The 24,211-nt window shown below is 47.1% G+C and overlaps 2 protein-coding genes across 3 annotated transcripts in view; both read left to right on the plus strand.

Annotated features, from left to right (window-relative positions):
• Positions 1–86: 86 nt before the first annotated feature.
• The window catches only part of LOC144125433 (synaptic vesicle membrane protein VAT-1 homolog), a 38,939-nt gene continuing 14,814 nt past the window's right edge, over positions 87–24,211 (plus strand). Inside the window, exon 1 of one of the 2 annotated variants that reach the window (XM_077658802.1) lies at positions 87–338. The gene's annotated coding sequence lies outside the window, so the exon portion shown is untranslated. Of the gene's footprint in view, positions 339–18,289; positions 18,309–24,211 lie in introns of those variants that run through there. The other variant, XM_077658803.1, reaches the window with a different exon arrangement.
• On the plus strand, positions 1,144–6,727 carry LOC144124262 (mitochondrial translation release factor in rescue). The gene is made up of 2 exons (XM_077656902.1): positions 1,144–1,375; positions 6,480–6,727. The coding sequence occupies exons 1-2, from the start codon at positions 1,144–1,146 to the stop codon at positions 6,725–6,727; spliced, it is 480 nt and encodes a 159-aa protein (XP_077513028.1).

Genomic DNA, 24,211 nt, shown 5'->3' on the forward strand with positions numbered 1-24,211 from the left:
AATTTTAAACAACAAATTAAGTTGTCGCTTTAAATTGGTCTTGGATTAAAAATTTAGTTACTAATTTTGCAAAGTTGAACGCTATCCTTTACTTCCGCTGCCCCAGCTCAGGTGCTTCAGTATCGATGGCAGATGCCGAGGCTAGCAAAAATATTTTCTTTTCTTTTTTATTATTGTTTTAATAAAACACCGCTACTACTACTACTACGTTAGAAATGTTTACTTTTAAGCCGGTGCAAGTCAAGTCAAGTCAGAGCTTAAACATGAAAAACGTGCGGAAGTTTTGCTTCTCGATGCCGGAGTTGCGGAGTTCGTGTTCTTCCAGCTAATCTTTCAAGGTGACATCTCATTGCCTTTTCTGTTAACAATTTTAAGGCGTCTTATTTTTTACAGATTTATCTTACGTACTGAACGACTCACGATTTGAAGGATACTTCGATCAAGCTTTTAGTTCCCAGACTCATTTTTTGGGCGATGCCTCAAGCACCCAGCAAAAAAGCAGTCCTCAGTTTATACCGTAGTCTGGTACGTTATGGGCACCGTTTGGAGTTGACCGACAAGAACTATTACTTCAAAAGGCTCCGAGAGGAATTCGAAGCGCGAAAAACGGTCACGGAACCAAAGGAACTCCAGTTTTACTTCAACGTGAGTAGACCACGAATTTACGTGCATTCAAAAAAGAAGCGAAAGCAGCAATTCCCTCATTTGCCTAAATTAAGGGTGGCAAGGCGCCCTGTCTGCCATCCTGGTCTGCCAACCGGGACATGAAGTTTCAAACTGGTAATTCGCAGTTTATTTAATGATTGCAACATTGTGGCGGCAACATGCTATTTCTCAAAACTTTATGAATACTACTCCCACATTTCAAGCACCACATGTACGCTTCTTTCGCACTTAGGAGCGTTACTGCATTTTGTTTGTTTCCGGCGCCTTGTTTATGAATAAAACTGGTGTTTACATACGGGCGTATGTTCTGAAGCACAGTTAGTCATACGCGTGCTGACGAGCACAGATTCTCGGTGTTGTACGCGCCGACGAGCAGTCATTTTGCAGCCGTGTTACTAACAAGGTTGTCCTCTTTGTAGAAAGGAAAAGCCTTCCTCGAGAGGAAGCGCCTGATATGAAGAAATGCTAGGCGGACTAATGAGAGCAGCATCCGGAGTGGCTCTGGCCAGCCTTCGCGTACGGTGCCCGAACACAGCAGCAGCGACCTCTTTTGTGAGCATCTCCCGGTGTGTCCACCGCATTGACCGGTCCAAAGTGCCAGTGTTGAACGAAGAGGACCTGGTCGAGCAGTTCGTCCACGGCAGTGGCCCAGGTGGCCAGGCAGTCAACAAGCTGTCCAACTGCGTCGTGCTCTGCCACACCCCGACAGGTGCGACTCACTTGCCTTTGCAGGGCGTTTGATTAGCGAGTCACATCTTAATTACTAAGAACTAAGGGGCTCGGAATTCTGTGCCGCGACATGAAAGGCAACAACTTCAGACATTTTCATGCCAATTTATGACTGCCTTTGGAGGTCTGTAGTTCTGGTGACATTCTCATAATTAAATTTCTTAAGGGTCATTCCTCACCAACTGATCCAGACTTTGTGCTCGACCATCTTCGATTTCTTCAAAAGAATGGCATATTGCATTACTATGACAAACATTATCCCAGCTTGTTTCTGGCGAAAAGTTTTTCATGTGTTGGCCGCCATCTTAAACTTGCAAATAGTAGCACAGCCTAGTCTTACAAATCGTTTGTAAAAAATACTTTGTTCATATAAATGAAGGACATTGCGCTTTCATACGCACTAAGTTGAACTGATTATGTTTTGTTGTTTTTGAAATATATAACGAAACGTACAAAAATTTGGAATTTCGAAATTTTTAATCAAATTTTATACTCCCACAGCAGTCATTCCAACTATTTTGCTGTGTTTTCGAGAAGGAAAAGAAGCCAATAAAAATGTTTAAGACATCAAAAACATAAGGCATGCTGGAAAAAATTTTAAATTGAGAAAATTTGCTTTTTGAGGCATATTCAGCCATAAATAGCATAGTGAAATGTTCCCAGTAAAAGTATGAAACATTGGAAGTTGCACAGTGCTGTTGAGTGGCATTTATTTCTGGATGTTTAGTCAGAGTATTTTTTGTCTTAAGCGAAAAAATTATTTTGCAAGTTCAGTCCCTGCATTCAACCTCAGCATTGCTCTGTGCTTGCTCTTCACTGCAGTGCACATTAGAGCTGACGTCAAGGAGACGCATAAGCAATGCTGCACAGTACTCGGAAGTCGATGCTCCTGATATTTCGGTGTTGAAAGGTCTGCTGCCATGTTCACTGACATTTCGTTACTTAAATTAAACTCTTGGGAACTTGCTGCAAATATAGACAACCAGCACTCCACCGCCAGAATACAATGGTGCTCTGGGCTTGGACACTAACAGCTTCTGCAATACAGAAATCTACTGAAAGCCATGGTTACAAAAAATAAAGATGAAGCAGCTGCGTGGCAGGAAGATAAGGATACCCTGCACAGTAACTGAGATAAGGACCGAGACTGCTGCAGCCGCGCTCCTCATCCTGCAGTTGCTAGGAACACTATAAAATGCATGTGCCACTTTCGGTCCCAGCTCGAGCAGAATGGCTATTGTTCCCCAGTGTAAAGAGCACAGAACTGCCCTTCAAGCTGGAAGAGCACTTTGCAGTCTGAGCAATTAGTGTCAATACCGCTGAAAGAAAACGTGTGAAATGGAATTTTTTCGCCGTCTCACATGGCAAGAGTGCTTGCAACGGTGTTGGTGGAAGTGTGAAGCGCTTGGCAGGAAGAGAAAGTATTCAGAGGCCGTATGAAGGTCGAATACTGACCCCTATGAGCTGTTTTCATGGGTGGAGAAAACCATCAGGTGTAACATAGCCCTCTGGGGGCCCCCAGAAATTATTCAAGGAAGTAAAGTTTAACTCACTGGGCGGTTTGAAAAACTGCTGCCATTGAAAGGAGTATGTGGGTTTCTTAACATCAAGCCTTTATCTCTCAACGGTGCATGCTAGTGATACTCAGCCACCGAAGAGTTTAAAGTGACGAAGTGTCAGTGAACATGTCAGCAACCTTTTCAACACCAAATTATCAAGAGCATCGACTTGGAGCACCGTGCGACATTGCTTATGTGTCCCCTTGACATCAGCTCTAGCGTGCATTGCAGTGAAGACCAAGCACTGAGCAATGCTGGGGTTGAACACGAGGACTCAACTTGGAAAATTATTTTCTTGCTTAAAACGAAAAAAATATTCTGATTAAGCTTTCAGGAATATATGCCATTGAACGGTACTGTGCAACTTACTATCTTTCATATTTTTACTAGGACCACCTTGCCATTCAGTTGACAGCTGAATATGCCTCAAAAAGCCAAATTTTTCAAATTTATAATTTTTTTGCTGACATGCCTTACATGTTTTGATCTCTGAAACAATTTTATTGGGATCTTTGCCTTCTGGACAACTTAGAAAAGTAGTTGGAGTGACTACTGTGAAAACATAACATTTGATAAAATTTCAGAATTCCTTATTTTTGTACCTTCTTCAGTGTTTTAAATTTATAAAAGAATAAAACAAATTCAGTTAAGCTTACTGCATATAAAAGTGCAATGTCTTATTCATATGAAACAGTTCCCTAGTGATGTGTAAAAAAGTTTTTCTACAAATTTTTTGTAAGGCTAGGGTTTTACTACCGATTTCAAACGTGAGATGGGGGCCATGCCGCAAGAAAATTTTTTTGCCAAAAACAAGCTGGGATATGTTTGTCATAGTAAAGCAATAAGCCATGATTTTTTGAAAAAATATTGAAGATGGTTGAGCGCATGGATCAGTTGACGTGGAATGTCCCTTAAAGGAGATTTTGGAGCTCTTCAGCGTTCTGTCTACTCTCCGTCAAGTTGTGTGACAGGATCATGTACTAATGTAAGTGCACTGACAGCGTGTCCACAACAGAAATACATCTCTCATGTATGTATGGCAGAACACAGGGCACGCACAATGAACACAAGAATGTAATGGTATGACATGGGTTGATTCTTGAACAAGGGATGCTTTCAGAAGCCTGTGAGATAGCAGGTTTCACTGCTTCTTGAATGCTGTTTGCTTGAAAGAACTGGAGGGCTGTTGCAAATTTTCTGCTGCCTGTGCAATTGTAAGAAGTGCAGCATATGTATGCTTCATTATAGCATACTCACCCCTTATGCTCAACTTGATGAGGATTTTGAAAAAAAGCTTTGAGATCACTGCAGTCTGCCGCATTGGAGAAATGTGAAAGCATTTGCGTTTGAATGTCAGCAACTTCTTTTTGAAGTCATTGTTGTCATTGCAAAGCCTATCACATTTCTCTTGGATGACATCAGCAACTTTTTTTTTGGAAGTCATCATTGTCTAATATCAGTACACATCTCTAACACACTTTACCATAATACACACTGTAATGTGATCAATTCGTGCCCCTTTAACATGCTTGAACCTACTACCCTTCGAGGCATATGTGTTGCATGCCCACCTGTCACGCAGAGGGCCTGGGTTCGAACCCCAATGCCAACAAATTTCTTTTTTCGAATGAGGCCACGGGAGAGGTACCACTTCCTGTGGATACAATTTGTAGACAACTTTCAGTGCGGGGTTTTCCTTCGCATGAGCTATATAATGCTTTCCCATTAAAATTTCAATATTAGTTGTACTTCAGTTCAGAAATGTCCAAAGTTGGCCTGTACAGATCGATTATTGCATTCTAAAGACAATGACACTGCTTTCACGGAGAATGGAACTTTCGTGAGCAAGAAAAGGCGATACAATTAAATGTAGGTGTTGGCATCACCGGCTAATTTTGACATGAAATTTAACCGCAGGCAATGTGATACATAAAAAAAAAGAAATGTGAAAGTGGGTGTTGTTGGCATTGCAATATACCCACATCTCCAATCATTCATCAAGAATCAGGGCCCATATGAAGAAAATGTGACATTTCTGAAGTTTGATGCTTATGGTTCTGTGCTCAGTGACTGTGTTGTACTTGACATGTTGGCTTCTGTGTAAATCAGGTTAGATAAATGCCTATGTTTGTGCTGTGCTGTTTTTGATTTCTGTTCTGTGCTGTTCTGATGTATGTGCTGTTTCTGATTGTACTTTTGTAGCCTGCAGTTGCTTTGAGGAGACGAATTTGTTGGTATTTTATATAGATCTATCCAGCTGAACCTGGAAACAGTATTTCACTAATACTTATCCGTGTACGGCTCCTTGGAAAGTCAGAAGATGATTAATCATTTGAAGCTGAGAACTACAGTGGGCACATTTGCCTGTGGGCAATAGGATGAGGGCTGATTAACGTGCAGTGAACACGATGGGTAACGAGAGTAGATGAATGCTCTCTAGGCAGCTTTTATTACACATTGAAGTGTCACAAAATTGTGCCATTTTTTTTTTTTTCACTTAATGCCTTTACACTCATTAGCGAAATGTGCCATTGAAAAGTTTTTACCAGCCTGTAGTGCTTTCGATGTGACAGGGAAATTTTGTACTGTGTTAGTGTTGCACTGAGGTGCATGCGGGATAGCTGTCTGCCTTAATGCAGTGAGTTTGTATACATCTTTAATGTAGGTTTGTAGTCACCACATATAAGCTGTGCTGCATTGTCTTTGTATGAGTTATAATTTGATTAATAGGACAGTAGAGCAGTGTGAATTTGCATGAACAATAAACATTCATATGCAAAAAAAAACCATTAGTCACTGAAATAGAGGAAAGAATTGGGGCATGTTCCCCTTGCCCCTGTGCATTCCACTATATTCTCATTAATTTCAGTAACTCTCGACATTTTTTTTTATACATATCCGAGTGGTGTCCTCATCCTCATATCACTGATTGTGAACAAGGGACCCGTACGCCAGGTTTTTCTGCATAAACTGTCCTGCAGTCATTTGAGTTGGAATAGCTTTAGGTCTGGAATAACAGCGTACAGAGTTAATGACTTCTACAATGTTAACTGCCAAACCCGTACCATTATCAGTATGACACTCTAGTCAAAAGGTATCTTAAGCCACTGCATTGGTCAGACAGATCACGTACCATTGCATTACGCTTGAATGAGTCCTGAGCAATGCAGTGAAGCACGTTTACAGCATTTCACTTCACGCTACCACATGGTCAGTGCTACGTCACTGCGTTAACACTCCCAGTGATTGTAAAGAGCCATATTAGAGAGATATAGCATATCGGATACATACTAGCAGAGACAGATGGTTACCAGACGCCTCCTGCAGGGGAGGGGCCATATGTGGGGCCACTGCGCGTGTGCAGCCGTTGTACGCCTCCACTAGTATGTATCCGCTATACTAAATCTATCATATGCAGCGCTTCTGTGCTAGCGGCTGCGATATAACTGTCCTGTACCATAATTCATGAGCCACATTTGAGGCTTAACATTCTATCATGGTCCGCATTTTGTCTTGCACCGGCAGGTATCGTGGTCCGTTGCCATGAATCCAGGCTGCTTCACGAGAACCGGAAGATGGCGAGAAAGATGCTCCTGGAAAAGCTGGATGAACATCTCAACGGAGATATGAGTGTAGCAGCTCAGAAGTTGCGGATGAAGAAGGAGAAGCGGCGGAAGCTTGACCGCAAGAATGAGAAGTTGCGTGAACTCAAGAGGCAGTTCGTGGAGAGGCAGAAAAACGGCATGGACTCTCTCAGTGAGCCGCCGTCGTGACTCGTTTGTTAGTTGTGTGTTGATACGATTAAAAAAATGTAGTGGGCGTTGTAGTTCTGCAATAAATTAAATTATGTTTTTAATTGCAGCCTTCTGACATTCCTTTAACCAGGAAGGGGGGGGGGGGGGGGGTACGTCTGTGAAAGTTATTGCTTTAATTTGCGTTCTGCGCGGATAAGACAAGTATATAATCAGGGTGTAAATAGAGACCAACGTAGGCTTATATATGATGTTTTATGTCGGCACCTCAAAGTATAGTCTTTTTTTTTCTTTTTTTAGAGGCACCGTGTCGACTGCTTGCTCTGGCTGAAGCCTCTTCAAACATGCACCCCGGTCTGACTATTAGCGTTATTGATATTTATTGTGCGGTCTGCTGCACTTTCGGAACGAGGCTAGCGTTTGGTAACGTTGTAAGATTATATCATTCACTTACGTCATTAGAGAGTTATATCCGCTACCATGAACCGCGCACCGCCAATGCGCACGCGCTGATTGGTCGTGATGCGGCAGGCATGCGTGCTGCTCGCTGGTCACTGGATAAAGCACCTGGCGCCATCAGGGCGATTTGCTCATGGAAGTAGCGCCCCGCAGAAGCGGGTTACGGTAGCGGATCACTCTATGCTATAACTCTTATAAAATCTCTATTAAGCTATATTCTGGTACAGTATCTTTACGCCCCATGTCTTTCCAAACTCCCTTCTCGAGTTACTTCTAGCATGGCGTTAATAGCTACTACCAGGAATTTAACAGCAAGGTACAGTCGAACTCGCAAAAGAAGAAAAAAATGTTTGCCAGTTCGATCGTGACATTTATATGCCTATTTAAGCGCCATGCATTTTAAGCACGCATGCGTAGAATACACACAAACAATTCGTATCTTTAGCTTTGCTCAGCGAGATGCTTTTAAAATAGCCCATCGTGGGCTCTTTTGAACCCAAAAAAAGAAGAGCTAACGCTTTAATACCGAATTGAGGAAATCGGCAATATATAATAATTTCAGCAGCACCACCACTGGAAAAATTGTTGCAAGAATAATTTTGAAATACAAACTCCTTTAGTAGCTATACCGCCCAGTTTTGGGTATCTACCATATTGCCTTGTAAAGCTATTAAAATTTGCGATTTTAAGCCGTGGCAGGTTTGCTCCGCCTATGTCAGTATTTGAAGTGAAATACTAAAAGGCCAGTGTTGGAAGAAATAGCGATGGAACAATTCTGCGATCTGTCGTTTCTTTAGAACAAAATGTCACATGACAGCCTTCGCGCTTATGAGCATGAAACTACTTAGAGGAGTTCCAGTCCTATCGCCATGTGGGAATTTTACCAGCTAAATCATGGCTGTGCAAAAACAATGTGCATAACTTGGCGTGGAATGACGCAGCGTCTTACGGTTCTCTAGCGATTTTCTGACACGCGTATGTGCTATATCAATTTCTGATTTCCGACACATGTATGTGCTATATCAAATTCTGATTGCGTTGTGTGTTTATAACTGTCAGAAGGCAGAACTGAAAACGTACCACAAGCATTACGTTACACACACAAATTTAGCTATGCCCCCGTCATCCTCTACAAAGTGCAGTTCTGGAATCGCTGCTATTTTCGTCCACTGCACTTGCCGAACCTATCTGTCCGCTATCACCAGCGTCGTATTGCAAAGGTAAAGGAAGGATGTATTTTATACTGTGAAATGAAATATTGCCGATTAGTTGAGTCGCTGGCGGCCAGTATATACATACATACAACCTTTTGCGTCGTTTAAGTTCAAGACCGGCCCAGCCTGCGGTAAGGCCACGTACTTGTTACCTTGTTGACGCGCCCATACCGCAATTGCAAGTGTCTCGACTTCTGTGACCATTACAGCGATTAAGTCAACTCGAAACCTTTTGTAGCAGTAATTTTGTAACTGCAATGTGATAAACTTTGCCCGCGAAACGTTGACCTGTATACAGCCTGATAGTGCTGCCACAATGTTCGGGCACATGCATCTTTTCCTGAAGAAGAGCTTTAGTTTTTCAAAAGCCTGAACTGTAAGAAGAATTATTTAAACATTTCCTGCTAAGGAAAGTAGTTTTAACATTTTGCATGTGGAGCATATTTTGGGGTTAATCGGTGGTCGCGGAAGGAGCAAGCATTTGTGGACCCACGCGCTCCGCAAACCGCGTTCTGACGTACGCTTTCTAATAATGCATTGCATTTCGCGCTGTAAAATTACTCTAGTTGTGCTGTGCGCAAAATGTCGCTAATATTGTATGTTAGTAGTGCGTATGCACTGTGGTCATACGTACGTTAAATTTCCTTTATTTTAAACAAAGCAAGCGGTCACTAGCTGCGCATAACCTTTCCGCGCTTGAGAAATACGATCGTATTCCTTGACTAACCGCTTTGAGGGCTGAAACCAGCCGCGGTGGCTCAGTGCACTGCTATGGCGTTGACTTAGCCCAAGGACGCGCGTTCGAATCCCGACTGCGGTGGCCCAATTTCGGTGGCGGCCGAATGCAAAAGATCCCTGTGTGCTGTGCGATGTCAGTGCACGTAAAATAATTCCAAGCGGTATACATTAATCCGGATCCCGCATCTACCTTCCTAGTCTATGTTTCGCTTTTTGACTTAAACCTTGTGGGGATTGGGCCTCTTGAGCGATCGGAGTGCCCGCCCGCTGCTGCCGTTTGCTCGTTAGAGACTCCCCGTGGGGTGTCCGCGAGCAGACTGCAGGCGGCCGCGCTGCTTGTCCTCCTTTCCAAGGGAAGCTCTGTTGAAGAACCGCTGTAAATCACCCTCCCTTCCGTTCTTCCCGCTTCGACCTCGCGTCCCCATTGGGTCACTCCCAGTGACAGCTGGGGGGCGTTGTTTCGGCAAGAGGCATTGACGCAGTGTATAGAAATTGCGGAAAAGGAACACAGGCCCCTATGGCTAGCATTTCTGGATATTAGGGGAGCCTATGACAACGTTACTCAGGAGCATTTGTGGGACATGCTGGGCACATTGGATGTGGAAAATGGAGTAATTGATCTTTTAAAAAGATATATATAGGGGTAACAGAGTGCTCATAAAATGGGAAAAAATGTATCAGGGCCTGTAGAGATACAGCGGGGGCTTAGGCAAGGATGTCCTCTGTCCCCTTTGTTGTTCATGTTGTACCTGCAAGGGTTGGAGACCAAGCTAGAGGGGAGCGGACTAGGCTTCAGCCTATCTTTTTTCAATCAAGGGGAATGGATTAAACAGTCTTTACCGGGACTAATATACGTGGACGATATAGTGATAATGGCTGACAACAAGGAAGACTTGCAGAAGTTGTTAGACATATGCAGTACAGAGGGAGATAGATTAGGCTTCAAGTATAGTAAGGAAAAATCTTCAGTCATGATATTTAATAAAGAGGGCGGCGAGCATAGAATACAGGAGTTCGTGCTAAAAGTAGTGAATGAGTACAAGTATCTTGGGGTGTGGATTAATAACAGTGCTGAGTATCTGACAGAGCATGAAAAATATGTAATGAATAAAGCTAGTAGGAATGCAGCTGTCATGAAAAATAGGGCACTGTGGAATTACAATAGGTATGAAGTGGTAAGAGGGATCTGGAAAGGGGTGATGGTCCCTAGCCTGACCTTCGGTAATGCGGTCTTGTGTATGAGGCCAGATGTTCAAGCAAGGTTAGAAATTAAACAACGGGGAGTAGGGAGGTTAGCTTTGGGAGGACATGGCAATACACCAAATCAGGGGGTACAGGGTGATATGGGATGGACGTCTTTCGAGAGCAGAGAGGCTAGCAGTAAGATAGCATTTGAGGAACGATTGAGAAAAATGGAGGAAAAGCAGTGGGCTAGGAAAGTTTTCAGATACCTGTATATAAAGAATGTTGACACGAAATGGAGAAAGCGAACTAGAAAATTGACAAACAAATATCTGGACAGCAGTAAGGGAGCAAATCAGCAATTATCTGTTAAGAAAAATGTTAAAGAAACAGAGAGAGCTCTGTGGAAAACAGGGATGCTGACGAAATCGGCACTGGGAACATACCGGACCTTTAAACAGGAAATTGCCAAAGAAAATATCTATGATAATTGTAGGGGCAACTCTTTGTTGTTTGAGGCCAGGACTGGAGTTTTGCGGACTAAGACGTATAGAGTCAGGTACCACGAGATAGACACGTTGTGCATTGCGTGCGGAGAGGAGGAGGAAACGGCTGAACACTTAATACTTTTCTGTAAAGGGCTTCACCCTACAGTGGAAAGCAGCGGGGCTGACTTACCCAAGGCATTGGAGTTTAGGGATAGTGAAGGGAAAGTAGATTTTAAGAGGGTAGAAGTAACCAAGCAAAAGTTATACGATTGGTGGCTAAAAACAAGACAGGAGTAAAATTTCACAAGACATGGCTAGGGGGCTTGAGCCACCGCCCGATTTAAAGGGTTCAGCCGTATTCATCCATCCATCCAGCCCGAGCGGGAAATGAACGGGGAGACCGCCACCGACTCGGGCAGCAGAAAGGTGCGTAGATTTCGCCTCCCGGGGGACCAAGAGCGCGGGTGGTGTAACCTTGCGCACCTAGTGTGTACGCTTGAGTCCAGGCCCGAGCCTCCGGAGTCCCGTCGCCCGCCTGTGCGGCGCTCACGCGCTCCAGACTCGGGAGGGCCTGATCTGGCTGGTTCTCCGTCATCGCCGGCCATTGCCGGTGACGACGCGCGACCTGCGTCGTCAAGATGTGCTCCGCGCATTCCCCATCCTCCCTCGTGTTGTGTCGCGCGCGATCTAACCCTCTGGTTGGCCGTGCGGCATGCGGTCGCCCTTGGCTGTGCCGTCACGCGCGTATGTAGTCTGCTTTGCGCGCGCGGCTCCGCGGGCCCGCTTTCGGGTGCGGCGGCTGGGCTATGGGTTGTACTGAGGTCTGGGGATCAGTGCAGTGTTGTGTAATGCAGCTTCCTGTGTAATAAACACTTGTGCTCTCAAATAGCTGCGCTTTCCTTCCTTCGGAGCGAGAGCGCAGGCGCGTCGCGCCGAACGCTGGCAGTGGCCTCAGCTTGCTCTGGCCCGAACCCGCGATATGTGGGCGAAGTGTCACTCAGTTAACACTTCGGCACCGGTTCGTAACCAATCCCACATAATTGGCGCCCAACGTGGGACAGTTCCTGCATTTGCAGTTACTGCATTCAGCTGCAAGCTTGAGGGCCAGTTAAGCCAGTTGGTAACGCGCATATGTGACGCCTTTCTATCCGCCGTTGCGGGTAGCTAAGATATGTCAGTAAACTTGCGGATTTGTAATTTGGGGTCGATGGGTGCGTGAGAAAGGAACCTTTATTCGATGTTGAAGCAGGATGCATGCAGCCAGCCACCTTTTGCGTGGATGCTATCGCGCTAGCGCCGAAGGGGACTACACGTAGGAGCAGCCCCGCGCAGCGCCCAGGAGTGGCAGAGCAGAGGCTTGGCTTGCTATGATGCTGTGTAAGGGCGGCAAAACTGGCTGGACCCCTTGGGAGCAGCTAGGATTATTTCCAGCCCAGCGCGGTGACCCCTTTCGCGTTTAGAATTCACGGTAGCCTCAGGGAGACAATGCGTCGGAGCGTCGCTGGTACTGCGTCGTGCGCATGAGGCCGTGGAATTCTGTCTCTTCTGAGAGACCTGGCGCCGTAACGCTAGGCCGTATTGCAGCGTGCACCGAGGGGCCGAAGCCAGACGGAACTGGCGTCCCCGGGGCTTGCCTTGGTGGGTCTTGACGGCTCGTGCTGGAATATCAAGTTCGCCCAACAGCATCGCAGCATCTCTTTCTAAATTAAACGAATTCCTCCACGACGGACGGCTGTTGACGACGGTCAATAAGGCAGACTGACCGCAAGAAGGCGCTCGCGCTCGCTTTCGAGGCGCTGAGAGCTGATCCGCAGATTTCTCCCCTAGCGATACCCGCTACCTTTGTTCCCCGGCGAGAGACAGGGTCGAGATGGCGCGAAAGGATCTTTCCTTTCTACGCGCAGTTTTTCTGTTGGCTTGTTCGTGCCCTTTGTAGCGCACGGAGAAGTCGGCTTACGCTGCCGACTTGATCGCTTACTGTTGTGAGCGAGATAGGTGATGTTGAGGTCCACTGATTTCACGTTTTGGCAAGCGGGCACGACCTTAGCAAACGACCGCTTTCGGTTGTCTCTTCGGTGCCTCCTCAGACGACATTCACCTTTGTGTTTTTTTCCCATACTTGATATCGGACATCTTCGGTTGAGAGCTGAGCTCAGACTTTACCAGCCTTCGCCACGGCGTTCCCGGAGCGAGCTACTTCGCTGAGCCTTCAGCCCGATATGTGATTGGAAGAATGCATGTTACGTTTCTGTATAGTGCTGCCAATGTTTCAAAGTGTATTTTCGCGTAAAATGTTTCCCGTCTGTATAATATGAGTTTTGAAGTGCTTTGTTTTCTCGCGTATGTGTACAGTGTAGTATTGTAGATAATGAAACGTATTTCGGTTCACTTCAGAAGAGGACCTTCTTTGTCTCATTGCGGCGCGAAGGGTCGTGTGCGGGGCTTCCTTTTTTCCCCGGAAGACCCGGGAGGGGCTGTTGCTGTGTGTGTGTGTGTGTGGGTCGGGGGGGGGGGGGGGGGGGTGAAAAGCTTTCTTTTCCTCCGTGCGTGAGCCAGTGCCCTCCTCCTTTCCACTGTACCCGGTCGCCGCATAGCTGCTATCGTTTACGCTTCTCGTTCGCCAAGTGTGTCTACAGATGTCGGAGAGGCCGTGTGCGCGGGTACGAATCCGTTGAGCGGGGGTCATGTGGGAAGGGAAAGTAAAAAAGAGCATGCAGAGCAGTAGCTGATGGGCATGCCTGTTAGCCATGTTTCGGAATGTATGTGTGCTCGCAGGAATACACGGGAAGTCAGTGTCCACGTTGCTCGAGATCCTCCTCACCCTTGGCCATTGTAGCGCCGTCGGGCGCGTGCCTGCTTGGGTGGAGAGAAGTGCGTTTGTTTGTAAATACTTTTTCTTGTTCAGTGGCTTTACTGCCTTCAGGGACCTTGCAGTGGACAAGGGCCGCGGCCTTGGAATGTTTATTTTTCGTCACGCCTGTCGCTGAGTCATGGTACTTTGAATGTTTCGAAGTGTGCGAGAGCTCCCTGATAACCGGTACATGCCAAGAGACAATGGGGCCATGGCTGCGGACATCGACGAACAGTACTGGGCTGCCCATAGCGCCGCCTTGTTGTGGACACCATATTCACAGCCTCGGGTACGTGGCGAGCTTCACGGCCACAGCTCGACGACGACGGGTGAGCTGGTTCCGGTTGCTGCTCATCATGACCGACTCCCGATTCCATCGGAGATATCACGGCCCCGGCGGTTAGTTGTGCTGAACTTTTGCCGGCGTGCTGTCGTGCGCGTTCCGAGCCGTTGTAGCAGCGCGGAAGCGTGAACTCAGTTTTTGAGCAGATGTAAGATTACAATGTTGCATATTTGTGCTGTGTATAGCTTCGAGTGATCCTGTTTTGTAATCGCGATGTCGCGAATGCTTTTGTGAACTTCTTGTGCAGTGCCGCATGCTTAGTGTTTTGTAGTTATAGCGTCTGTGGTGATGCTGTGTAAGTGTGTTTAAAGGCTGGAGGCATGGCGAAAGGCTGGTAGCTCGTTGGTGCTAGCGCAGGCAGTTTTGTGTTGTGTGTAGTGACCGTAGCTGTGCTTTCAGAGCGACGGGGGCATTTAAGAAGAAGGGGATGTGGGGATTGGGCCTCTTGAGCGATCGGAGTGCGCGCCCGCTGCTGCCGTTTGCTCGTTAGAGACCCCCCCCCCCATCCCGTGGGGTGTCCGTGAGCGGACTGCAGGCGGCCGCGCTGCTTGTCCTCCTTTCCAAAGGAAGCTCTGTTGAAGAACCGCTGTAAATCACCCTCCCTTCCGTTCTTCCCGCTTCGACCTCGCGTCCCCATTGGGTCACTCCCAATGACAGCTGGGGGGCGTTGTTTCGGCAAGAGGCCCGAGCGGGAAATGAACGGGGAGACCGCCACCGACTCGGGCAGCAGAAAGGTGCGTAGATTTCGCCTCCCGGGGGCCCCGGCCTTTGCCGGGGGACCAAGAGCGCGGGTGGTGTAACCTTGGGCACCTAGTATGTACGCTTGAGTCCAGGCCCGAGCCTCCGGAGTCCCGTCGCCCGCCTGTGCGGCGCTCACGGGCTCCGGATTCGGGAGGGCCTGATCCGGCTGGTTCTTCGTCATCGCCGGCCATTGCCGGTGACGACGTGCGACCTGCGTCGTCAAGATGTGCTCCGCGCATTCCCCATCCTCCCTCGTGTTGTGTCGCGCGCGATCTAACCCTCTGGTTGTCCGTGCGGCATGCGATCGCCCTTAAAGCTGTGCCTTCACGCGCGTATGCAGTCTTTGCTTTGCGCGCGCGGCTCCGCGGGCCCGCTTTCGGGTGCGGCGGCTGGGCTATGGGTTGTACTGAGGTCTGGGGATCAGTGCAGTGTTGTGTAATGCAGCTTCCTGTGTAATAAACACTTGTGCTCTCAGATAACTGCGCCTTCCTTCCTTCGGAGCGAGAGCGCAGGCGCCGAACGCTGGCAGTGCCCTCAGCTTGCTCTGGCCCGAACCCGTGATATGTGGGCTAAATGTCACTCAATTAATACTTAGGCACCGGTTCGTAACCAATCCCACAACCTCATAAGCCGCAACACTTTGAACATAGTATGTTTAGTACTTCTTTTACCTATACGCCTCCTATGCAATCATATTCCGCCAAGGAAACAATCGCGCCAGGCCGCCACAGTGGCTGAGTGGTTATGGTGCTCGGCTGCTGACTCTGAGGACGCTGGTTCAATCCCGGTCATGGCGGTCGCATTTCGATGGAGGCGAAATGCGACCGCCATGCTCGGAAGACGAAGAGAAAAAATACGAGCATGAAAATAGCCTCTATTGAATACATGGGTTGGCAAGTGACGGACAATGACGAGAACCCTCCGTCGATTCTGTTTTCCGTCGCATAATGCAATTGCTGCTGTTGCTGCGCGATGCGAGCAAAAACCAGAAGTAGGCATTCATTCTTCCCAGATTGAGCGGGTTTTTTCTCTCGGCTTCCCTAAGCCACCGCGCTGGCTCAGTGGTTAAGGTGCTCCGCTTCTGACTCGAAAGACGCGGGTTCGACCCCGGCCGCTGCGGTCGAATTTCGATGGAGGCGAAATTCTAGAGGCCCGCGAATACTGTGCGATGTCAGTGCACATTTAAGAACCCAAGGTGGTCGAAGTTTTCCGGAGCCCTCCGCTACGGCGTCCCTCATAGCCTGAGTCGCTTTGGGATGTTAAATCCCCATAAACCAAACCAGAAGACCAATCTGGCGAGCCATCATAGCATTCTGAGATTTCGTTGTTTCAAACTCGCTTCGCAAAATTAAAATTTAAAATGCGCTTAGTTACGCCGGCTACGGCACTGCCAGTTGAATTCGTCTGGCGTTTAAGGTCCTGTATTTCGGAAAAGAGTTAGTTTTAACGTGCAGATAACTCTTTTTAAGTCAGCAAGCACAGTTTCGGAGTGTTCGGTCCTAAAATTAGTTTCAACGTCTCCCAGTGCCAAAGGCAACAAAACGCGCTCTACATTACTGATTCAGTAGCAAGGAAAACGCAGCTGCACGTATTTAAGAAGCAGCTGCCAAATCTTTAGCAGAGTACTAATAGCTGCATGATGAATGCGAAAAGTGGGTTGGGTGCCCGCCTCGGCTGCGGGAGGTGGTTGGTTCGAAACCCAGCGCCGGACACCCACCGGTAAAAATGGATACAAGCGGCCCCCGGCCTGGCGCCCGGCTTTCTTTAGGGGTGTTCGCTTGGGAGAAGCTCCGTAAACCACGCTGCGCCCCTCGCGGGCCAAGCCCCAATTTCGGACAACCTCGCAGCCTGGTAAAGGTGGTACCCCCTCGGCCAACGTGGTTCGAGTGAGAAGGTTCAAGATCAAGGTTCAAACCTTGATCTATCTGCTGCAGTAGCAGCCATAAAAAAAAGGGGGGCACAAATGGGCTTCTACCGCACGAGGCGGATTTAACGTTGTTGACGGCGGAACTTATCGCTGATCCATCAGAGCAACTGTGGTCAAGACCCTTTTCCAAGCATCTCAACCAGAAGAGCCGAGCACCAGGCCGGGGGAAATCTTGTACCCATTAAAAACCGGTGGGTACCCGACGGCATTGGGGATCGAACCCAGCACCTCCCGAATGCGAGGCGGATGCCCTACCACAAGGCTGTGGCTTTGCGAGCCACAGAGCGGCGAAGGTGGTTAGTGCACGCTTATACATCGGCGGATGTCTGTGGTGATGAAGGTTTCCAGTTTGGATCCGCGAACAGATCTTCAGGTAGGCGCGCTGTCGTACGTAATGAAGCAGGGTGCCTCGATGCAACGTGCCAAATGAACTCTGAATCAGGCACCCTATGATGAAGCGCTCAGGTCAGGTGGATGCCAGGGCAGGATGCCGTCGTCACTGCATGCAGCTGAGTGCTGCAGGCGATGCGGTGGCGGACGAAAAGGCCAGCATAGCAGAGAGCAGCGCATTGGCAACGATGGTACACCTGCGTGATGAATGCGAAAGGATTGGTGATCTATCATGTTTGACCCCCAGGAAAAAATCAGTCTTAACGAGTATCTTTGCTTATACATGACGACAGCAGTGCGATGTACAGGAAGTTCGTTACAGCTGCGGGAACCGTTTCTTCTTTTTCTATTACGCCGTAGTTTTATATCGTTCTTCTTAAAGCGATAGCGCTTCCCGAACACGCCCAATGAATTTTTCCTGGTTGGATGGGCACTTATTTTACGCTAAAAATTATGACGCAAGATAGATGAATCTAGCGGCTATCCGCATCATTGCGTTTAGCCTTCTTGCGAACACAATTGTGTTCTTGGGCACTTTAATCCGAGTAGGTTGAGCATGGCGTAAGCATGTCATGTCATTCACAAACCGCAATGCTGGGCCATAGATCTACGTTGTAATGACGAAATCTGCCATACGCGCTGTCCCGTTGCTTTTTTATATTTTGTTCTCCTCTAACGCATTCATGCATATTCGTGTTCAAAAAAGCAAATGTGTGAACATTGCGCTGAGAGCAGCTTATGATCATCTTGTATTACTTGTGGCAAGGACCCAAAGAAATGTGAAATGCAGTACCAGACCGTGTCATGAAACTTAACATATTGAGATTTGTGAGCGCTACAAATGTGTGTGCAAAACTTAACTGACTTCTGACAGGGGTCGACTTTTTTTATTTTGTGAAAGGTTAAACGATTTTGGTTTCTATAGATTTTTATCGAGCAGAATTTCTTGTGGGAGACATGTCGATCCAACACGGGGAGTGCGTGGCCATGCATGTATACGGGCTTTTTTTGTTATCGATGTTTCTTCCTGTTCCTCTGCCGTTTAAAAGGCACGCATTGTGTTGCATCAGTCATGGAAGCTTGAAGCGGAGCTATAATTATCGATTGTTCCAAAGCCCGTAAATGCTATAGCATTTACGGGCTCTGGAACGGCTATAGCTGAAGAACGCTCAGCTGCGCCTCACGCTTAAGAGTCCCGCGCAATAAAGATCGAACCGGTGCTTCTAAAGGAATGCTTGCTCGCCATCACAGCCGGTCTGCATTTATAAGGTAAGAGGTGTTGCGGTCTATGCTCGTGTTCAGTTATCGGTTCGCGTTTCTCGTGGTAAAATTCGAGAACATGGTATGGCATGTGGGGTTAACGTCCCACTTTGCATTGCTATGAGAGACGCCGTGTTTGTGGGCTCTGGATTAATGCCGACCACCTGTGCTTCTTTAATGTGCACTGACGTTGCATAGCACATGGTAATCTTACGCATTTCGGCAGCCGCAGACAGGATTCGAGCCCACGTCCTTGGGAGGGTCTTTTATTCGAGAAGAAATCGCTTGGAGCATTTTGTAGCTTAGAACGAGGCACTTTTCTTCAGGCCAAAATTGTAAACATGCCCATTTAGTGCATGCGGCTTGATGCTAATACGCAATTTTGCTTTGCTAACTTTGCCGAAATTTGGTTTTGCTAACTTTGCTGAAAGCCTTTATTTACGCCCACAACACTCTTTTATTCACAAGCGCGTTGATGTGGAGGACAGCGTTGCTTAGTGCTGATCGATGCTTGTAGCTGCGTGTGCAATTCACTGTTCTACCACTGTAGACAGAGTAGCATCAGCAAAAGTGGAAATGTAAACGTTTTGTGGTGAAATGAAATACGCGGTAGTTGTCTCACTTGGTGGACACCTGTAAATGAAAATTGGTTCTCAGGAAAGGTGTAGGCACAGTAAGGTCTCACTCCTATGTGGACACCTCAACAGCGCCGTAAAAAAAATGTTTTTGAAGAAATGAAAGCCACGGTAACTGTCTCACTTTTCGGTTGAAACCTCAACAGCTCCATGAGGAAAGGGAGAAAGGTGGAAATGAAAGAAGGAGGGAACGGGGACGACGGAAGGGTGAAATAAGAAAGAGCGAGATAAGGTCGCCGTAGTGTAAAGCTGATAATTATCCCGCGTTTTCGTACAAGTTTGTCGAACGCCATGACCACTGAGATACCACAGCTTCTTTACGAAACCAGCAGCAAGACCTCACGGCTCACGCATGGCTTGCCATGGGAGCTAGCACTGTGGTTGTATATGCGACCCGTACAATAGTAGTACAAGGAGAGCATTACGCCAATCCCGAATGGAGCGAACAGAAATAGAGCACACGCGGATATTCCGAATTTCTTGCTTCATTATTTAATAGTCCAGGAAGACTACTCCATACAGTTGCAATTAGTGAATTAGTTTTAACTTCTTCAGTCATTTGAAACCTGAAAAAGTGGCGAGCGTGTCGAATTGCTTTCATTTCATGTCGCAGGGTCAGGAAAAAAAAAGTCTGGCTTTCTTTGCAAAATATCGCAGAGGCAGCTAGGATGCCACATTTCTTCCGCAGCGGCCCGTTGTGGCCTGCGTTTTTCATAGGGCCAAAGAGGTCTGCGTTGTTCGCAGGCAAGCCGTGAAAACTTAAACATCAGTTTGGCTACCGATCCGGAGTTCCCGGGTTCGAACCCGACCTCGGCGGCTGCGTTTTTGTGGGGGAAAAACGCTAAGGCGCCCGTGTGCTGTGCGATATCAGTGCACGTTAAAGATCCCCAGGTGGTCGAAATTATTCCGGAAACCTCCACTACGGCATCTCTTTCTTCTATTCTTTCACTCCCTCCTTTATCCCTTCCCTTACGGCGCGGTTCAGGTGTCCAACGATATATGAGACAGATACTGCGCCATTTCTTTTTCCACAAAACCAATTATTATTATTATTATTATTATTATTATTATTATTATTATTATTATTATTATTATACAGCCACCCAGCATCCCCTTCTCCACTGAATTTGATTCTTGCCTCCGGGCTCTGAGTGCACCTCATTGGAACACGTGCACTGAGTATACTGAACGACTCTGTTACCAGGCGAACCAATTCTCTTCTACACGATCTGTAACATCAGCGAGCCTTTTTCCGCAGTGGTCTAACGCCAGGGGCAAGCGTGCTCGCACTCATGCATCACTAACTAATACTGCCGTCAAAGAACGCTCATCCCAACCTGTATCCACAACTCTATTTTCGGCTTGCCAAGGGCGAAAACGCGCAGGAGACCCACAGAATAAGCGCGGACCCGGGCCCTTCTTTCTCTTTCGGCTACTTAGCAGGTAATATACCATGTACATGTACGAAGTGATCCCAAAAATAAGGCCCACATAATAAGAAACAGAAAGAAACGTTTTTTTCCCGATAATTATGCATAATCGTAAAGCTTTAATCTTCTATTTTTCTACGCAATCGCCATTCCGTCCGATGCATTTTTGTAAGCGCTGGGGCAATTTTTTTGTACGCCTTTGTCATTCCAACTGGCTGCCATGGCGTTGAGGAAGCGTTGGACATCATCCTCCACCTCGTCATCGTTGCTGGACCGCCTTCTGTCCAAATGTTCACTTATGAAACAAGTGGTAGTCACTGGGTGCCAAGTCCGCACCATAGGTTTGGTGGTTGATGATGTCCCAGCCAATCTGTAGCAGGAGAGCGACGTTTTGACAGGCTCTGGCATATGTTCTAGGAATAGCAGAGGGGAAGTATTTGTAGAGTTCACAGAGTGAAATCATTTGCGGATCAAGAATAGCAATATACGTGGAAGAGCCCGTTTGGCGAGACTAAATGTGAAATAGACTCTATATCGTGCGCGCATCCTGGCATCGTGCAGGATGTAGAGGTGTTCGGAAAGGTAAGATGTACTGGCCACAGTATGGTAAGGCCTCTAATTAGCCTAGACTTGAAGATAGAACGAAGCAAGAAGCTCATCAACGAGTTAGTGATCAGAAGGAAAGTAGAAAAATTCTCACTGCAGAACAAATATCCCGCTTGAACGGAGGATGGCGAACTTAGTGTTCAAACAGTGGATGAGAATCTCGCAGATATCATTACGGAGGGCGCGATTGACGTAAAAAGCACGGTAGCTATGATAACAGTAAGCTGTCTCAGGAGACGAAATAACTGATTACGAAACGCTAAAGCACGAGTATCTAACCTCATAGATAGAACTGGCAGAGCTGTGAAGGTTCATAATTTAACGTAAAATAACCACATAAGGTATTATTATACGTAGAGAATCATGGTCTAAAGGATGGAGGTAGCCTTAAAGCGATCAAAAGGAAACTAGGCATAAGCAAATGTGAGATATACGCTATAAAAGACAAGGAGGGCATTGTCACTACAAATATGGATAAGATAAGGTATCCGAGAAAGTTCTACGCAGATCTATACAGTAGCGGTACGATAATAACTCAGGCAGCGGCTCATATATGAATTGCGAATCACACGGGTAACAAAATAAAATTATTTGAGAGTTGAGTTTCCCCCTTCAGGTGGTGATGGTAGGAAACACCTTGTTGATGAAATCGGGGTCTCTTGATGACCCGGTGGTTCTAACTCGCAAACATTCATGTTAGTCGATGAAAGGAGAAGGTTAACTATTTATTTACAACATAAATAAAACAAGAAGAAACAAAGCAAGGAGAAAACTATTTACATGACTAAACCGTTGATCAGACGAATTCAGCCCTCGTTCAACCCAGCGCGCTTGTTTGATTGTTTGATCCTCTGTCTCCGCCCTTAGCGGGGACAGTCACCAATAAGATTACAAGCGACACACTTCACCAATCAATGGTCAGGGAAAAGAAAATAAGGTTTCCGCCAACTAATCACAGATTTCCGCCAACTAATCACAGAAGAGTGCTGATTAAACATTTGAGAAAGGAGAGGTTGCAGTCAAATACACCAACAGCACAAACGCGACCACCTTCACCCACGGCACCCACGGCTCAGCCGTTACCACTTTCCTCTCTCTGTCGCACACGCGACAAACATATGCCGACGAAACGATCCCTGAAGTGTTTACAGAACACACCGCAAGAGATGAACACAGTCGTTACGGGAATAGTGGGTTTCCGGTCACTCGGCTAATACTCAGCCGTATCTCGTGCGCCCCCGAAACCTCGTCAACCCCTTAACAACGACCACATGTCGACAGCTGTACATGGTTAGGCTTCTTAAGACGGGTTATGCACGTGACGGCGCGGAGTAAACAAGGACGTCCGCCGCACGAACGGGGGGCCAGGACGGGACGGGTCTCTTTGTTGGCGACTTCCGACCCCACTGGAGCGGCCTTCCTTGCGAACACACGACCAACGAGTTCGCGGAAAGGTCAGCGAACTCCACATTGAGGGAAAGATAGGACGCAGTAACTAGTCTCACTTCACGGAGGACAACTCAACCTTGTCGTGAAGGGAGGAATGTAGAAAGGAATGAAAGAGGGAAAGAATGAGGTGACCTAGTGGAGGGCTGCAGTATAATTTCGACCACCTGGGGATCTTTAACGTGCAGTGACGTCGCACAGCACACGGGCGCATTTCGCGTTTCGCCTCCATCGAAAAGCGCATCCACTGCCGCGGTTGAAACAGGGTACCCCGGCTTATTATCCGCGCACCCTAACCACTGGGCTATGCGGTGGGTCGGTGGGGAGATTGTGCTAAAAAAAACTAGCCCCTTGCATACGCAATGCCTCATGACTTTAAGCGTACCGGAATCTTTGAAGAATGTGATGTTATCTTAATGCATAAGAGAGGGGACGTCAAGGGCTTGAAAAATTGGGTCAATCAGCTTACTGTCCGTTGCCTACAAGGTTATCGTTAACAGAATCAGGGCAACGCTAGAACTGAGTCAACCAGAGGACCAGACTGGCTTTCGTAAAGGCTATACTCGAGAATAGACCTTTTCACGTTATCAGTCATGTGATGGGGAAATGAACAGAATATTACCAACCCCTATATATAACCTCCGTGGATTATCAGAAGGCAGTTGACGCAGTCAAAACCTCAGCAGTCGTGGAGGTATTACGGAAGCATGATGTAGAAGAGGCGTATGTAAACGTACTGGAAAATATCTTTATCGGCTGCACAGGCACCATAATCCTCCGTAGAGAAAGTAATAAAATCCCAATAAGCAAGGGTGTCAGGCAGACGGGCAAGCTCTCTCCAGCACTGTTCACCGCGTGTACAGGAGGTTTTCAGAGATTTGGTTTGGGAAGAGTTGGGGATATGAGTTAGTGGAAAATACCTTTGGTAATCTGCGGTTCGGCGGTTACATTGCAATGACATTGATTAAATTGGCGAATGGCAAAGCATGATCAGCAACAAAGCGACTGTCAAAGCAGAACGGTGATTCTAAAGATTAGTATGCAGAAATAAGAAAAATAATAATGTGGTTGAGCGCATCTGGTAGGTGCGTGCACGCACACACACGCACATGCACACATAAGAACGAGGGACTGCCTCATGTGGTCCTTTGTGCTTTTCGTGACGTCTGGCGTCTTTCCGCGCAGTACTAGTAAATCGTACGTGTACATTCCCCAGCTCATCTCACCATTCGGGCCGCATTGGTAAACTTTCGTCTTCCACGGGCCAGTAAACAGGTATGAGGGAGGAGTAAAAAGTCAGCGAAATTCAACCGTTTATAGCCACTCAATGTTGTTGGGTATAGTGCAAAGTTAGGAGATTACTACCACTAGGTCTGCAGAGAAAGCATGCCTTTAGCCGCTGACTTGCAAGAAAGACACGGTATAAGCAACAGACCTATGTGAAACAATGAACAGTGATAAAGGGATGCTTTGAGAATGGAGAAGAAACCAAGATGTTGCTACACGGCGCTTCTGCAAGATTTGCGCTCAAGTATGACTTTCTGACGGGCTAGTTGGTACATGATCTTTTTTGAAATGCTGTCCTGTCGTCTCTACTTGATTTCCTGTGAACTTCTATTTAGCGCACGCCTTTAAAAAATGCTGCAAGATTAGTCGAAATTTTTGGGGCAGCGGGCCGCGTGGTTTAGACCCCTGTTGTACGTCGGGCTCGCAACTTCTATACCTTTATGCCTTGACGAGGGCGTAATGCCAGACAATGTAAAGACATCCTAAATATGACCTCAGGATGTTCAGA

Source organism: Amblyomma americanum, chromosome 3 (genome assembly GCF_052857255.1).
Source record: "Amblyomma americanum isolate KBUSLIRL-KWMA chromosome 3, ASM5285725v1, whole genome shotgun sequence".
Classification (NCBI taxonomy): Eukaryota; Metazoa; Arthropoda; class Arachnida; order Ixodida; family Ixodidae; genus Amblyomma; species Amblyomma americanum.

What these genes read in the sequence shown, in the direction of transcription:
- LOC144124262 (XM_077656902.1), top strand. Translation starts at nt 1,144, where the DNA reads ATGAGAGCAGCATCCGGAGTGGCTCTGGCCAGCCTTCGCGTACGGTGC. An exon ending in GCTCTGCCACACCCCGACAG is followed by an intron (nt 1,376 to 6,479) that starts GTGCGACTCACT and finishes TTGCACCGGCAG; the next exon opens with GTATCGTGGTCCGTTGCCAT.